Source organism: Diaphorina citri, unplaced genomic scaffold (genome assembly GCF_000475195.1).
Source record: "Diaphorina citri unplaced genomic scaffold, Diaci psyllid genome assembly version 1.1 scaffold63, whole genome shotgun sequence".
In the NCBI taxonomy this organism is placed as follows: Eukaryota; Metazoa; Arthropoda; class Insecta; order Hemiptera; family Psyllidae; genus Diaphorina; species Diaphorina citri.
In genome coordinates this window covers 152,663-169,262 of record NW_007377500.1, presented here as the reverse complement: position 1 = coordinate 169,262, position 16,600 = coordinate 152,663, and the positions used below count along the sequence as shown (strand labels likewise).

General features: G+C 41.3%; 1 protein-coding gene across 1 annotated transcript in view; it reads right to left on the bottom strand.

The window, feature by feature from the left end:
• LOC103519035 (transcription factor HIVEP3) overlaps positions 1 to 16,600 on the bottom strand; it is an 85,445-nt gene that overhangs the window by 13,085 nt on the left and 55,760 nt on the right. The window contains exons 2-5 of the mRNA XM_026830489.1: positions 4,667 to 4,807; positions 2,011 to 3,857; positions 1,462 to 1,779; positions 551 to 852 (exon numbers count right to left, since the gene is read on the bottom strand). Of these exons, the coding sequence (XP_026686290.1) occupies positions 551 to 852; positions 1,462 to 1,779; positions 2,011 to 3,857; positions 4,667 to 4,807 (2,608 nt within the window). The remainder of the gene's footprint in view (positions 1 to 550; positions 853 to 1,461; positions 1,780 to 2,010; positions 3,858 to 4,666; positions 4,808 to 16,600) is intronic.

Sequence of the window (16,600 nt, the reverse complement as noted above, 5' to 3'; positions counted from 1 at the left end):
GTTCGTTCGTGTTAGCAATATCTATTTTTTATTTAGTTTACTGATTGGGTTATTGTTATTTTCCTTTGCAGGAGCAACAGAAAACATGTTACAAGTATTGAAGAAAGAACTTAGGCAAGAGATTGCCAAGAAAATCAAAGAGTTGCCTTCTGTAAAGAAAATCTCCGAGTCTGATATTGTGAAAGATCGGGTAAGTCCTTTGGTCAAATTCTCGTTAGCTTGGTTTGTAGCGCGTCTGCCTTGTAAGCGCTAGGCCGCGGGTTCGATTCCCGCCCGGGGCGGATTTTATCCTGAAGGGATATTGTTCTCGGAATGGCTGGCTTTCACGTATCCTGTTTTCCTTCTCTCTTCGCTTTCGGGACAGTTCACTCTACCAAACCTATTTTCTTTCTTCTCTCTTCGATTTCAGAACGATAAGACCTTGCCAGTTACAGTTCCCTCTATCAAACCTGTTTGAAAAAAGGACTGATCTCTTCTTTTTACTTTCTATTACTACAGTATAGCGAGCTATACTAGTAATAAAAGTATTTCAATCGGTCCAAATTTTTAAAATACGACACTCACCAAAGCTCCCACAGGTATAGACGGTGACACCCAGGTTTCTTCCGTGCCGGCAGGACTTTTCGGTTCACTCTTCACCGAGTCTCCCTGTTTCACCTTCTCCTGTTTTACCGGACTCGCGGGTTCCTTCTGTTTCTTTTTCTTCTTGTACCAATAGGAGGAGTGGGTCATGAGGAGGTCTGTCTTGCCCTGGGCCACGGTGTATTGGGAAGGCCGCGTGGAAGATTTATAGTGGGCCATCATCTGGGCCGGGGTCAGACCGAAGGGATTCGGGTCTACCTCTGAACAGATCTGGAATAAAAATAAAACCAAATCATGGTACGACACATCTAATGTAGCAGTTGTTTCATAGCCTACGAAACAAAAACGGCGGTGAAACACTAATTAAATTAAATTAAAAAAAAAATCATTGTTGATGATGTCGGATATTTGTTGTTTATTAAATTTCTTAAACTAAGTTCCCTCTATCAAAATAAAATTCTCAAATAGTAAATCCCTCCAGAAAAGAGACCAGTAAGAGACTTGGAACCGAACTCTCGATTTCAAACCATTCATTGATCGACCAAGACTAACATAAACTTCACTAATTATACACAAATAACTATGAACCACTCGTTAAATTTGTGTAGCCAAAACGAAATGTCTACCCGAAAGTCGCGAAACAATCACTAGGCTGACGAAAAACGCCGACCCCGTCTGAACACGGGAAAAGGCGAGGAAGAAGAACCGTGAACTAACTTCGGGGTGGAGTGGATTGGAACACATCACATGCCTTCAGGCACACTCGATTTGTCAAGGATCTAGGCATTATCTTGCCTTTGCCTTTGGGATCGATTTAATTTGAAGACCAAATGAGGTACTAGTGAAGATATACTTGTACATAACTCTGATCTAACTTACCTTCCAGTTAGAATACATGGATACTTTGCAATGTTCCGGACTGAGCGGGGCGTACAAAGGCTGCGGTTTGTTCAGCGTGCAGAAGAACAGACGCGTGGAACACTTCAATCCCAGATAGGTATACGCGTGGCCGTTCAAATACAGCTGGCCGTAGCCTTTGCGGGGCCGAGGGGTTTCTGGGCTCACGAGGCTCTGGGCCGCGGTTGACGAGAGGTGTCGCTTGGGGGTGTACGTGCCTGGCTTGAGGGGGAGGGAGGTGGGCCGGAGGAAGCGGGAAGACTTGTCATCCTCCGGGTGATCTGATGAGGTGCTGGAGGTCTGGAGGGACAGGGAGAAGATGAGTGTTAGAGTTTTGGAAACAAAAAATTTAGTTCTTTTATTAGTGAAAACAAAAAGCTAGGCAAGGTGTGTTTGTCAAGAAAAGGGACGGTACGTGAGATATTTCCGGGCTTTTACCAAGTTTATCAAGAACAGTCTTCCCGTAATCAAAAGGACATTTTTCCTTGACTTAATGTCTCATACTACGTAATTAGGAATGGCAATACTTACGAGTATCAGATGAGGTGTGAGGGGATGAATGGCAGAACTGGGCAATGCTTGGCTGTGGTCATCCACTTGACTGGATGTCAGCTTCACATCCGCTGTGGTTTCCACGACAGTGGCCGCAGGTTCAGATAGAGAAGGTATCCTTCCGTTCTTAATAATAGGTTTGACTTCAGCACTCAACTTGTTCCTGTGTTCTGTCTTGCCTGACATGATATTGACTGGAGAACCTGCTGAGGCATTGTCTTCCCAATATTGTAAGGATAGAGGTCCTGGAATACCAGGGACATGGGGGATAGTTTTGCCTGCGTGTAGTAACGTGAGGACACCTCCATTGTAAGGCGAAGTCACTGTAAGAGGCGTGGCAGAGATGCTATTTGTGATCACATGGGGAGATCCTACCATAGGCACAGTAGGGGTGGAGGATTTGGACATGACTGGTATGATGACCATCTTGTCCAAGCCTTGTACAGTGTGAGAGTTTATCTTGGGTACTTGTGCACTCTCACAAGGTTGTGGGACTTGCAGGATGGTGGTCCCTCCAGAGTGAAGTCCTGCAGACTTTGCCATGGTCACTACCTTGGTTGTGGTTATCTCCCTCGTCAATTTCATTTTGTTGGGTTCTATCCTCACTGTCTTTGCATCTCCTATGGCATCTCGGATTTGAACTTCTCCTCCGTACATCTGGAAGGAGTTCTGTCTCATAGGACTTCGTGAGAGCTCCTCCAGTGAGCGTAATGTATGGAACTGAGATCTGGTATCTATGAGGGGGGTACTCCCTAGCAGAGGCCCTGGCGAAGGGAGGGGAGGGCTGACTTTGACAGGGGAGGTTGTTGGTGTTTTGTGCGATGTGAATTTTGGATAGTCTGCCACATTGATAGTCCTCGGGGGTTTGGATTTGGTGAGGTGCCCTGGTTCAGCAAAGTTCGGTCCATTCATGACAGATTTGACTGAATAATCAGTCGGTTGTTTGCAGTCCATGGCCTCCTCAGGGAAGCTACTGGTGTAAGCTCGCTTGCGGAAGTTGACTTTACTCTCAACTTGGTTTGAGTTTTGTTTGACTGTCAAGTTGAGAGGTTGACAGGATTGGTCCTCATCTACAACAGGTCTACTGGAAGACAAAGGTGAACTGTTTGGTCGAAGGAGTGCCGTGGCTAGCTTGGAATCCGCTTGATGCTTGGCTCTGAGGGATTCATAGGCAACATCTACATGGTGCTGATTACTAGCAGGTTTCTTGGGCCACGAGAATTCTGTACTGGAAGATGATGAAGCGGAAGACAGAGGAGAGGAGGGGGAGGGGGAGGACATGAGAGATTTGATATAGGCAGCCTCATAGCTTGCACTGGAGAGGAGGAGGGGGGAGGAAGGGGAAGAGTTCACTTTGAATGTAAAGTGATGAGGGGAAGGGGGAGGGATAGGTGCGGGGGAAGGGTTGTTGGTTCTAGAATGGGGAGAGAACCGTACACTATTACGGTTCGGACTAGCAGGGCTATCTTTATCCTTATCTTGCTTGGACCGCTGCACATATTTCTTAGGCCAGAAAGGATCCATCGTTTCTACAATAGCTTGATTCTCACTGATAAGCTTGCTGATATGCCGATGTAGAAACTCAGGGTTGGGTGAGCAAGGGGGGGTGGATAGCGTTTGAGTACTAGGAGGCATCTTGAGTTGAAAGGGAGGGGGTTTGGTCACTGGAGAGGGGGAGGGAGTGCTCACATAATTGAAAGGGGCAATGGTCGCCATCTTCTTGAACTTTTTATGCGTGTACAAATATTTGTCATTTTCAGAAGAGGGTGGTCCATTCTTGATGCCATTCTCTTGTGTACTCTTCGGAGAATTTGATTTGGATAAATCTGAAACAAAGATAAATAAACCTCAACGGTCAATCTTCCCAATGACGCCCTTCTTACTTTAGCAAATTCTTCTCTTGATTGGGAAGGTAACAAAATAAAATGATTATATAAAATACAGCTTTCATTCACATTTCTATTGGAATCGTGCACCATATTCTGACAACTCGTTAATGAACGATCCGTTATCTACCGACAGTTTCAACTTTATATGGTTCACTAGGAAGTACTATGAAATATGAATCTCATCACAGATTCTGTGGCGGCGGAAGACGATTAAGGAACTATTTTTTGATTTCCCACGAAAAAATAGAAAGTAAGAAAGTGGCATATACTCGGATATGTTGGCAGTTTTTCGCACATCGAAGCGTTTACCCCTTCGTGTGAGTTTAACTACAGTTAGTTGTAAAGTGACCTCCTGAGATCAATAGGCTGTTGATACTAGTGTTGAAACTGTCCCTCATGGGCCTTCCGGTCCTCCACTCACAAAAAAACAGAGCGGAGAGTATAGAGCTTTTTGCTCTATGCGGTTTGAATTCGTCGCGTCTCTCTATCCGAGGGCATTAAGATAGAGTCAATCATCAGGCCAGCCACTCACTATCAGGTAGACCTGATCAGGTGTCAGGTTTACCTGTTAGAGTCAGTGTCTATGCTTATCAGGTAGACCTAACATTTGGATCGTTTCAGCCGTACCTGTCAGGTCTACCTGATAGTGAGTGGCTGGCCTTATTTCCCTCTACGTGTTCTATGCTCTCCGTTCCACTCTCTTTTTAGCCCAAATAGGGTGTACGCCCCCAAGAGTGTCCACTCACCTCCATTGTGCAGCTCCCTCTTTTGTTCCTCTTCTGAGGATGAGTGTCCCGAGTGACCATTGATTGCGGTCTCAATAAGCTCCCTTGTGTCTAAGTTGGCCGCCTTGAGGTTGTTCAACTTGAACGCTTCTAGATTGACTCCTGCAACAGAAGAGAAAAACATTTTGTTAAATTTCGACTTTCAAATGGCGCATGGCTGTCATGTGGTTAATGAACGATTTATGTAGGTTTTAAGGCCAGTTCCCACTTGTCGTTCGGAAAAAATACATTTGGAAAAAATCGTTTGAAACAAGTGGAAACGGGCTTCGATCAACCTTTGGAGTTATTATTAAAATAACTAAAATCATACATTTTTGTTGACGGTTGACCTCAATACAATTTATCAACTCAGAAATCACACATGATCATACAAGATCAACGTGTACATTTAGATAATTATGTTTGGTACCTAAAAATACCATCATACTATGTTGCAAAGGTTGATGAATGGCGCGAAATAAATTATGTAATATTAATATCAAAAAATGCAACTTTTTTCCTTCTTAATCGCACACGCATGATTCACAGGTTTTATATAAAACAAAACTAGGTACCTATAATAATCATTCTAATCTTGAACCAAAGGTAGATGTTCTCAGAATGATTCGGAAATGAAACTTCTCTCGAAACCAGAAGCTACATAGTTCCTTGAATTCCAGGTGATAAGCTATTATTGAATGGTGATAGTGATAACAGTATTTCGTATTTCTTTTTTCGTCAGAGGTCATCAGTTCATAAGAAAGAATCAGGGGCTAACTGTCTGAGGAGGGGTTCCTATTTCTCAGGGGCCGTGACTGGGAAAAATCAGTTTAGAGGCCAGAACCCCAAGTGATCTTTTTATGCGAGTAAGGATCTCTATGGTTTTTCCACCAATGTTCATAAAATTTTCAATAGCCTTGGAGAAAATACATAAAATAACGAAAGTTTCAGCAGACCTCAAAAATCATTGATCCAAATAACGCAAGAAAAAAATCCTTTTTCAAACAGTACGTACCTAACCACCAGCATAAGTACACGCAATTTAACGACCTTCCAAGAGTGCTTCAATACCTTTCTGTTCGAACAAAAGTACAAAAACCAAACCATATCTCATGTCGACTGCTAACACAATAGTGACTGCTGCGAAGACTCAACTGGTCAGATATACAAACATACAATAGTCTAGGTAACCAGGCACCTTGGCACCACAACGGGAACTTGCTATATCTTCTGGTAGGGTCTTCAGAAGAAGAGACACGAAAACTTCTCTCGAAACCAGAAGCTACATAGTTCCTTGAATTCCAGGTGATAAGCTATTATTGAATGGTGATAGTGATAACAGTATTTCTTTTTTCGTCAGAGGTCATCAGTTCATAAGAAAGAATCAGGGGCTAACTATCTGAGGAGGGGTTCCTTATTCTCAGGGGCCGTGACTGGGCAAAATCAGTTTAGAGGCCAGAACCCCAAGTGGTCTTTTCATGCGAGTGAGGATCACTATGGTTTTGCCAATGATCATAAGCTTTTCAATCGTCTTGGAGAAAAAAACTTCAAAAGAAGAACGTATCTACATAAAATAACGAAAGTTTCAGCCGACCACTTCACAAATCATTCATCCGCAAAACACAAGAAAAATCCTTCTTCAAAACAGTACTACGTACCTATGTACCCACCTATATATGTACGTATACGCAACTGAACGACCTACCAAGAGTGCTTCAATACCTTTCTGCTCGAACAAAAGTACAAAAACCAAACCATATCTCATGTCGACTGCTAACACAATAGTGACTGCTGCGAAGACTCAACTGGTCAGATATACAAACATACAATAGTCTAGGTAACCAGGCACCTTGGCACCACAACGGGAACTTGCTATATCTTCTGGTAGGGTCTTCAGAAGAAGAGACACGAGGGTCAATATCCTCCGGTATAAAACTAAAGCTCTGGTCGGTCTTGGCGTGTAAACATTCCAGTATACCTGCATCTGCCTCGGAACAGTTCGGGGTATCACCGCGAAATTTCTGCTAATGTGAGTAATTACTTGTACCTGTCTACTTTTATATGATAGATTACATGTAGAACGATAATGGTTATGTATGTACCTGTCCAGAGACACGAGGGTCAATATCCTCCGGTATAAAACTAAAGCTCTGGTCGGTCTTGGCGTGTAAACATTCCAGTATACCTGCATCTGCCACGGAACAGTTCGGGGTATCACCGCGAAATTTCTGCTAATGTGAGTAATTACTTGTACCTGTCTACTTTTATAGGATAGATTACATGTAGAACGATAATGGTTATGTATGTACCTGTCTACTTTTAATAGGAACTTCCATTATCTCTAATCTTTCTTCTACTTCTATGTAACCTCTAGTTTCTGCTATAGCAGGTGCACGCTAGTCATATTTCCGCGTCAGTTTATTCATTTTTGTTCTTCGTGGAATTTTCAAGTTAACTGTGTCGGAGGGGTTTCCCGAGTCAACACGAAAAGGAATTCCTACTTTGTGAGAACCCAATAGGCTGGTTAGGTAGGTTCATACTTATTATGTTGTGTAATGCTATTGCTGATATTGTGAACGTATAACTACTCGAAATTTTGTGTTTACTGTTCAACTAAAATAACAGAAAAAGGATCCCAAGTCATCACTAACAACTAACAAGTCTGATACTTGGTTTGTGGCGTATAATATCTATAGTAGCACTGTCAAACTTTCTTGCCTTGGCGGGGCTTGAACGCGCTCCTTAATCAGCATAACCAGGATCATCCTATTCACACCAATCACACGATCGGTTTGAGCAAACTAAAGGAATTCCTACTTTGTGAGAACCCAATAGGCTGGTTAGGTAGGTTCATACTTATTATGTTGTGTAATGCTATTGCTGATATTGTGCATGTGCACGTATAAACTACTCGAAATTTTGTGTTTACTGTTCATCTAAAATAACAGAAAAAGGATCCCAAGTCATCACTAACAACTAACAAGTCTGTTACTTGGTCTGTGGCGTATAATATCTATAGTAGCACTGTCAAACATTCTTGCCTTGGCGGGGCTTGACCGCGCTCCTTAATCAGCATAACCAGGATCATCCTATTCACACCAATCACACGATCAGTTTTAGCAAACCTATGACGTCAGCATGATTGGCACTAATCAGGACATCACAGGAGACAGGCAGGTCACAGCACGGACTTAATTAGAAAGCATCGTGAGACACTTGTGAGGGTTTCGTCAGTCGAGACGGCGTCATCCAATCAGAGACGAGAGACGACTGATGGCGACGAGGTCAATTATTGAGACGAATTAGACGAATATATTGAAGAAGAGCGCCCCAACAATGTCATCAATATCCTCATGATTAGAATGATGATACAGATCGTTCTGGTGATGATGACAATTGTGATGGTGATAACAATGATGATATTGATTGTCATGGTGATGATTGTGATGATGATGGTGATCATGAAGGTTGATGGTGATGATGCTGATCTTGTAAGTACTATTGTACGAGTACCTAATCTACCTATGTCGTAATTATTATGAGTATACCTACTCAGTATGAACTTTATGAAGTATTAAGTTCCTGAAATTGTTGATGAGGATTACTGCAACGGAAATGTTATCTATCTAATACCTAGTCGTACCATAGGAATCAATCCTAGGACACGGATTTTGTGAACAGCAGGGTGCGGTAAAAGTGTCGAGTTACCTGACTTCCTATGCCTACCAAGTCTAGGATTATCTCCTTTAAGCCTGATTCACACTATAGTGCCAGTCAAGGTCCAGTCACGATCCGTTTTCCATTTTCTTTTGGCGTTTCTCTCAGCAACAGTTCACAGTTTGCATCTTCAGCACTTAATACTTAGGTACTGATAAAAAAAGAAGAAATTCACTTCCCACCTTCTTCCTTCTTCTCCTGCCAGGTTTCCTTTTTCCGTAAAATGTCACTTTCATCATGTTTTATGACCCTTTGCTGCAATTTTCAATGGAAATTCCGAGACACACGTTCCTTGTTAATCTGAAGTGATAAGATGCAATTCGAAAAGCTCACTGGCGACACAGCTAGCTTCCTACACAGACGAAAGCTTTTGAGATATCTAGGTAAACTTGATGAGGAAGTGGGTAGAATGCTGTCAGCAAATGGTCTCATCTTGAAGGTGGCTGTAGGTATTTATAGCAATTCGGTATGGTACATATATGGATACTGGATAGGTATAGGTAGTTAGGTATACTTAACACCTATGTAGTTTTAATATTCGGACATTACTTGGGCTATTTAGCATTTCGATCTCTCAATCCCTCAAGGACCCAATTAGGTCAATCACCAAGAAACTTCCCAATACATTAACTACCCTTTGCTGGAGTAACCACTGCATCAATTTCCTCATACGAGAGCAATAAAAAGATGTAATAATTTCCCAGCAAATCTACGAAATCCAGAGTGACTCTACGGTCTACTTTCCTACAAGCCAGGTAAAGTACTCTCAAGTACACTCCGAATACTCCGATAGTAGCTCTCTGTACATGATAGGTGATAAGGTGTTGTTCTCGAATCAAACTCATAGATAAAACGTGCCACGTCAATGAATGCGGACTATTTTTATATGGATTATCGAGTTTGTTTACCAATAGGTGAACCAGGTTGGGGTACATAGTTAATAATCGACTCACACAGTTCTAGCATTTCCGCACGGTACAGAGGTGTTCCAATGTTCCATTTAGGTACAACTGTAGCATTACTCGGTACTCGGAATAACTACATAATATATTGCATCTATTCTCTAGCTTGGTACTACATTATGTTGCATCTCTGCTCAGGCCCGTGTACAGGATTTCAGCGAGGAGGGGGAAGGTGGCAAGAATCCAAACAGTGGCTTATATTTGAATGCTCCAAATTATTGGCCTATACTTGGCCTTCCCCATAAATACGGTCCTATCTCTGCCATGGCTCGATTTTAATTTGTAATTTATTCCTCAATTGATCAACTATTGCAGGCTGAAGTGAGGATGTTTACCTGGTCCATATAGCAATTGGCAAGTCCAATTGAAATCTGAGTGTAGGCTTGCTACATAGCTAATAATACGTTACCTAGCCATTCTAAAATAACTTTGCTACCTGAATGTAGGTTTGCTCTCTTTGTAACAATCCCCTTTTGACGAGTGTGAAGAGTTCCATAAGAAAACACCATACAAATACCTAGTATCCAGTAATAATAGAAACGGTAAGAATAATGTTAATACATAGGATGTCTAATATAAACCTAACAAATAATTGAAGGTAGATACCAGATTCAAATCTCGTGAGTAACATTGAGCGATGGAAGCTGGGAAAGCAATTTCTCAGCGCAGCGTTAAGTAAGCAAATTGTCCCAAGTGCTCTCAAAACCGGTGAGGTAGACATTTAAATACGCAAAGATGGTAGGCCGGATCAGCGGATCACCAACAACTTACAACAGAAATCTCGGACACATAGTTAGAAGCTACGGTATGACATAACACCAGAAGTCCCCTCAGTCGCCAACACAGACTACCGGCATGAACAGTCCACTGAACACAGCCCAAACCTCGTACATGAAATAGCAGATAGACCATATCACATAGCATAGAATAGGAGGAATACACCATAATAAAGACTAGAATAGCAGAAATATACGACAGTATAGCTGAGATATACCCAATACCCATAGTAACGTATAGCATAGAATAATAGAGATATACCATGTACATTATCACATGGGACTACGGACTAGCAGTTATAGCCACCAATCCACTACTACTATGGGGAATACAAGACACAACCGTCTCACTTGAATTCACACGGAGGAGACTTGGAATCACTTCGCACATATCAACCAGGTAACCTGAGTCGTTTTGCTAGCACCACACAAAAATCTTGAATCCAACACGTAGTACGTAGGCCCGATTGTGCTAGCGCATGGGTATACAGTGGTCCAACCTGCGGGAGAGAAGGAAAGCCGGAAGAAAATTATAGGATAGGAATATGATGTGATACAACTTCCGAGTCAGAAGTTTTGACTATTCTTGCTTTCCAGCGGCAGGGAGGACCACGATGTCAGTTTAGTTTCAGAGGCTATAGGCAAAGTAGACAAGAGACAGACCCCTTTCACAAAGGATGATGGTTCACCAAAGGGTATCTAAGGATCCTGAAGTTCTGAACTATCTGGCAGTACAGATCAGTCCTTTCTCCTGCACCAGTTGAGCTTACACCAATTTTTGTCCCTTGAGAAGTAGTGCTAGTGCTTCCTTACTCAATTTTCTTGAGAAATTATTGGTAAATAGGTTCAAATCTACAAAATTATGCTCTCATCGGAGGCACATAAGTTGTGCAGTCCAACCTCCACAATGGGAAAAGGAGAAGAGAGCAACCAGATTTTGTTATTGGCTTGTATGTAACCAGATTTTGTTATTGGCTTGTATATTTGGTCACGAACTGTGTTTGTGCGGATGCCAACATACTCGGGCAAGGATCTCAGACTCCAGGACATTCACGTAACGCCATAGTTACAGGGTGACTGATCCGGACTCTGAACTTGTACAACTGATTATTTGAGTTAGAAGTGGAGAAAGGAGAGACGATCCTTCCACGAAATGAAGGAGATTGCAAGAAATCGAGAGGGGTGGCTTCACTGAGAAGGCCTAGTCTTTAGCTTGAGATAGATGATGAGGAGTGGTACGTTGAATAATGCTCGTCAATGGTCTGTTTCAAAACTTTCAAAGAACAGTAAACAAGTAAACCAAGAAAGATCACAACATAGATCTATGAACACAACTTGAAGCTCATTACGGACTCCTGTCCTAAGTTGACGGTATAAAGCACTATTTATACGACTTACCCATTATAGTAATCCGGATAGCCCACAGTTAAAATCTGTTCACAGTCCACACCCAACTTACTTAACATGCTTTATAAGGAGGATCAGCGAGTCATAGTAAGGCACCTCATTTTGTACAACTTCCCAACATCATCCTAACAAGATTACTCCGATAATGTAAACCATAAGCATTCCAGATAATGGTTAATTGTACAAAGACTCCGCTGGAAAGAGATGCAGACCAGTGATTCTATCATATCCACCGTGATAGGAGAAACATTTATCATGCCCGTGATTTAGCACCGCCTCGGTTACATCAGAAAACAATGTGGGAAGGCGTGTTGGCAGTTGGCACGTGAAAATATACCACTGTGGTACTCTCATAGCAGAGAGAACTGAAATATTTCAGTATTCCACACCAGGGAACAAAGGAAACTAGGAGAGAGGGGATTCTGTTCTTAAAGATTGTCTATGATGATTTGATGCTGCTGCTCCTGAAGATAATCTCAATGATCAGTATGGTTGCCATGGCAATATGATGAATTGATCATGCCAAGACTGATACTGATAATGATTGTCCTGATATTGATGTTACTAAGCGCGCTCGTGCCATGGATTGTAGATCAGAGAGACACAATTAGGATCACTAAGATATTACCGGGTGACTTTGATATAGTTTTAGACAAGCTTGGAAAACTGGATTTGAAATCAGGAGCCAATGTGAGTTATCCATCACTTTCTTTAACTGTTTTGTGGATAGTAAAATCCTTGTCATACAATACGTTAGTTTGGTCCATGTCTTCCTGGTATACGCCTATCCGGGCGAGAAGACACAGGGTCGCTTTTTCTTTTATTTCTTAGAGTGGTTAACGTCAACATAAGGACGATTGATTCCACACACAAACACTGTGATCTTCAAAACCTTGTGAGAGTACCGTCAAAATTTAAGTATAATTTTTTCTGCAAATAAGTGAACACGATTTTCCCTTACTTTGTGCCTCTTGAATAATTAGTCAATCCCTCGAGTGGTGCCAATTTTATACCTCGTCACCTGCATCCATTATCCAAGATAGGTACTTCAAGATCTTGTTTGTGAGATCTTCCTGCAGCTGATTTCTTCGAACACTTTGCCACACCAAGCTCCATAGCTGGCTTGGTAGTCTTGGTACCTGGTGAAATGACTCACAGTATGGATATTGCACACGCTCAAGATATAAATATTATGAATGGCGTTGCTGTAGCTCGCCCACCTAACAAATTCCTGGGCCTCGCCTGTTGCCGAGAAACCAAACCAGCTTGTCTTCAGATGAACGTTTTCTCTTGTGACTTGTACCTTGGACTGCCCTATGACATCTTGCTCAGAAGTTGAGCTAGCTCGGTAGCAACTGAGTTGGAGGGTAAAGCTTTGTCAGAACCATGTCCAATATGCCCCAATACGAGTGTGAGGAATACCTACATACCTAAGTAAGAAGTACCTAGGTACATACTCGTAATCGTAATTCATAGATTAAGTAGAATAAAGTCTGTTTATTACACTTGCTGATGTTTAGTTCAACACTTCAAGCCGAGAATTGAAATGCTCATTTCAAAACGATAAAACCACAATAGAAAACTAAAATATAAACATAAATGAATAGACGATTACGCAGAAATAGAGGAGCACTAATACGGCCATGAAGAAGACATGATGAGTAATGCAAGTACACATACAATCGAAAGAATTCTAATCAAATGTGTCGATTTATTAATAGACCAATGATTTTTTTTTCTTTTAGCAAAAAAAGACAACATCAAAATAATAAAAAATGGCAAATAGTTTCGCAGAGACAACAAACCGACAAATGTTGCGAAAAAGAGAGGAAAAAATTCAAACAAATCTCGGGGATCCTACGTCACACATTTTTGGCACAGTTTAATACGTGTTGCGAAAACATCAAGATTGGGGAGTAAAAATTTGCACACGTCTTTATTGCGAATTTTATTTGCACATCGGAGAATGCGAATTCCTCACAATGAGAGAGAGACAGCATGTGAAGTACCGACGTATTGACATGGTTAGGCAGTATTGACAGATTGGCATGGCCAATATTAGTGGTGGGCGTAATAGCAATCCAATGACTATTGTGATATAACGATTCAAAGCAGTAACGTAGAATGCGTAGACCGTAGACCATAGTCACGGGTGATTTAACGTATATCTTGGAGGCGGTTAGAAGCCTTGGGAGGAGGAGGAGGAAGATGGGAGGGAAAACGGAAAGGAGAGAAGGATTAACTATTATTCTCATAACTTCATAATATTTTCTATTTTTACAAAATTCAATAAATTTTAAATTAAAGTTTGCTTTTTCTCTCTGGTACTTAGGGAATTCTTCAAAGCAATCATGCTTATGACACAGACAAATTTGTCCTTGGTTGAGAAGTAAGAATAGTTTGAATAGGTATATGAGGACAAGCACATGTTGTATGTAGGCATGTTGACATCGGGGAAAGGAAGGTTTCTTCTCCTATTCTTATCGGTTGTCATCTTTAATACCCGGACTTATAAAGGTATCCTTTGACTTTTGAGTAAAGGTCAGGCAGGTTTTCTTGGACTAATAGGCCCACACGTTACAAAGGTCAAGACTGCGCAGGCCAGGCCTCTCCGACAACCGTTTGTGGAGGGTATTTCGTCCATAGGTTTGTAATCCATCTACCTATACATGTGTTTTATGTTATTTTCCCGAGTGTTGGCTAGAAATTAGCACTGAAAAATTGGGGACAGTTTGAAAATAAAACATGGAGTGACGTTATCTCGGGCAGAAGGGTTGAGGGGCAAATACCAACGAATGTACGTGTTGGGATACGTATGAAGTTTTGTACCTACATATGTATGTATCAATATGTACGTAAAGGTACATACATACCTATGTACGATACGAATGTAAATAATTAATCGGCTCATGTACATGCGAGTACATAGCGGTTATTTTTAAATTCCACTTTACGCCTCTATCGATACGAATGTAAATAATTAATCGGCTCATGTACATGCGAGTACATAGCGGTTATTTTTAAATTCCACTTTACGCCTCTATCTCTCTGACTCTCTCAGACAAAACATATTACTTTGGCTTCCGTCATTCCGTGAGTTAAATTTGAAATTCTCGAGCTATTTACGGCCGAATTTGTTTTAGGACTTTTTTTTCTTTATTTCGAGAAACGAAAATATTTATGCTTCTGGCTCACGGTGACATAAATTGTTTCTCGTTTCAGATGCAAGATACTCCGTGCGTGTAGCGTGAGTTTGTCAGTTAACGGAACATATTACTTTGGCTTCCGTCATTCCGTGAGTTAAATTTGAAATTCTCGAGCTATTTACGGCCGAATTTGTTTTAGGACTTTTTTTTTATTTCGAGAAACGAAAATATTTATGCTTCTGGCTCACGGTGACATATGTAAATTGTTTCTCGTTTCAGATGCAAGATGGGTAATGGGTACCCTTTGCCCACATTGTCAAATGGAGCGCAAAATGGAAAATGTCTACGGGCGTATTTAGACAAAAAATGCACGCGAATCTATTTGTGGGATTTTTTTTTCTTATGAATTAAGTAACTGACTCATTATTAGTTTTACTTGTTCAGCAATAGAGAAGATCAAGTGCAAAACAAACTTCAACGCTTGGGGCAAATAGATAACGGAAAGAACCAAGAACGATAATAACTTCTAAGTAAATTGACTTCTTACAATTAATAAGCAATAGTAAATTAATGTGTAAAAAGAACTGTCGTTTGCCCACCAAAAATTAAAATACATGGGATGAAAAATTGCCAAATTTCACTTATTCGATTCGTTTTAAATAGAGAAATTCGAACATTTTCGGAATTCCCTCTTCAATAATAACATGAGTGTCATTCGGCAGCGCGCCAAACCCGCAAAGAAGAAGAGTTTTTCTTTTGGAAGAAATATTTAGCAAGGTTGAACGATTAGATCATCGGAACACTCAACACAAATTACTCGCTAGATTTAGATTACGCGAGGATTTTGTGTGAGAAAAAGTGCAGAGTAGCCTTCCGTGAAAGATTACATATGAATTTTTGCATTTTGAAACGCCATTTTGTCATCAGACAATGTTATTAATTCATTCAGTGACAAGTTATCAGTGACAACATAAATGAGTAGGTATTTGTAAGAAAGGTGAGGTATGGAGATGGGCGGGGGCTTTATCGTATGCGCACATGAATGTAGCAACAATGTAGGTAAATGGAAGAAGTAAGTTAACGTAACGATTTTCTATTGGTTTATCTGCCCATTTGTTCCGAAACGACACACAACTATTGGAAATTTTGTGATTTTTGGGCTCCATTGATTCATGAGGGACCTCATCTGAATCTGACCGACCAAACATGACAAGAACACTGCCATGGACGAGGTCAGCTCCTCAGGTATTTTCCACTACTTTGAGCGCTTTTTAGGCGAGCCCTTTGACAACCTAGCTAACGTAAACTCATGATTTGATGATGAGTATAATAGTCTCTCCCGAAGTCCCATATAGGTATTGATCATATTAATAGATAATAATGAGTAATCTAAGCCCAAGTCCCATATATTGATGATATTAATAAATCTTCACTATGAAAAAATTCACATAATAGGCCAAGTTATAAAACAGCACGAGATATATACGTAGGTCCCCAATCTCTCCATCTTCAAATTCTAATAATTGCTCCCCCCACCCAGTCTATGCCACAATGAACGCCGCTTAACATCAAGTGTTCCAATGACGTCAGCTAGCGTTATCAATGTTATCAATTTTTTGACGAGAGTATCCTCTTGTCACACTCTTCTATCTACATCTCTCTCTCTCCCATTCGCTCACTATCTTTCTATCTCTCTCTCCCTCCCCATTCACTCTCTCCCTCTTTCCCACCCTCTCTCCCATTCCTCTCTCTCTCGCTCGCTCGCTCCCTCTCTCTCTCTCTCTCTCTCTCTCTCTCCCTCTCTCTCTCTCTCTCTCTCTCCGATTCACTCACTCACTCTCACTCTCTCTCTCCGATTCACTCGTTCACTCTCTCTCTCATCTCTCCCCCCTCTTCTATTTCTCTCTC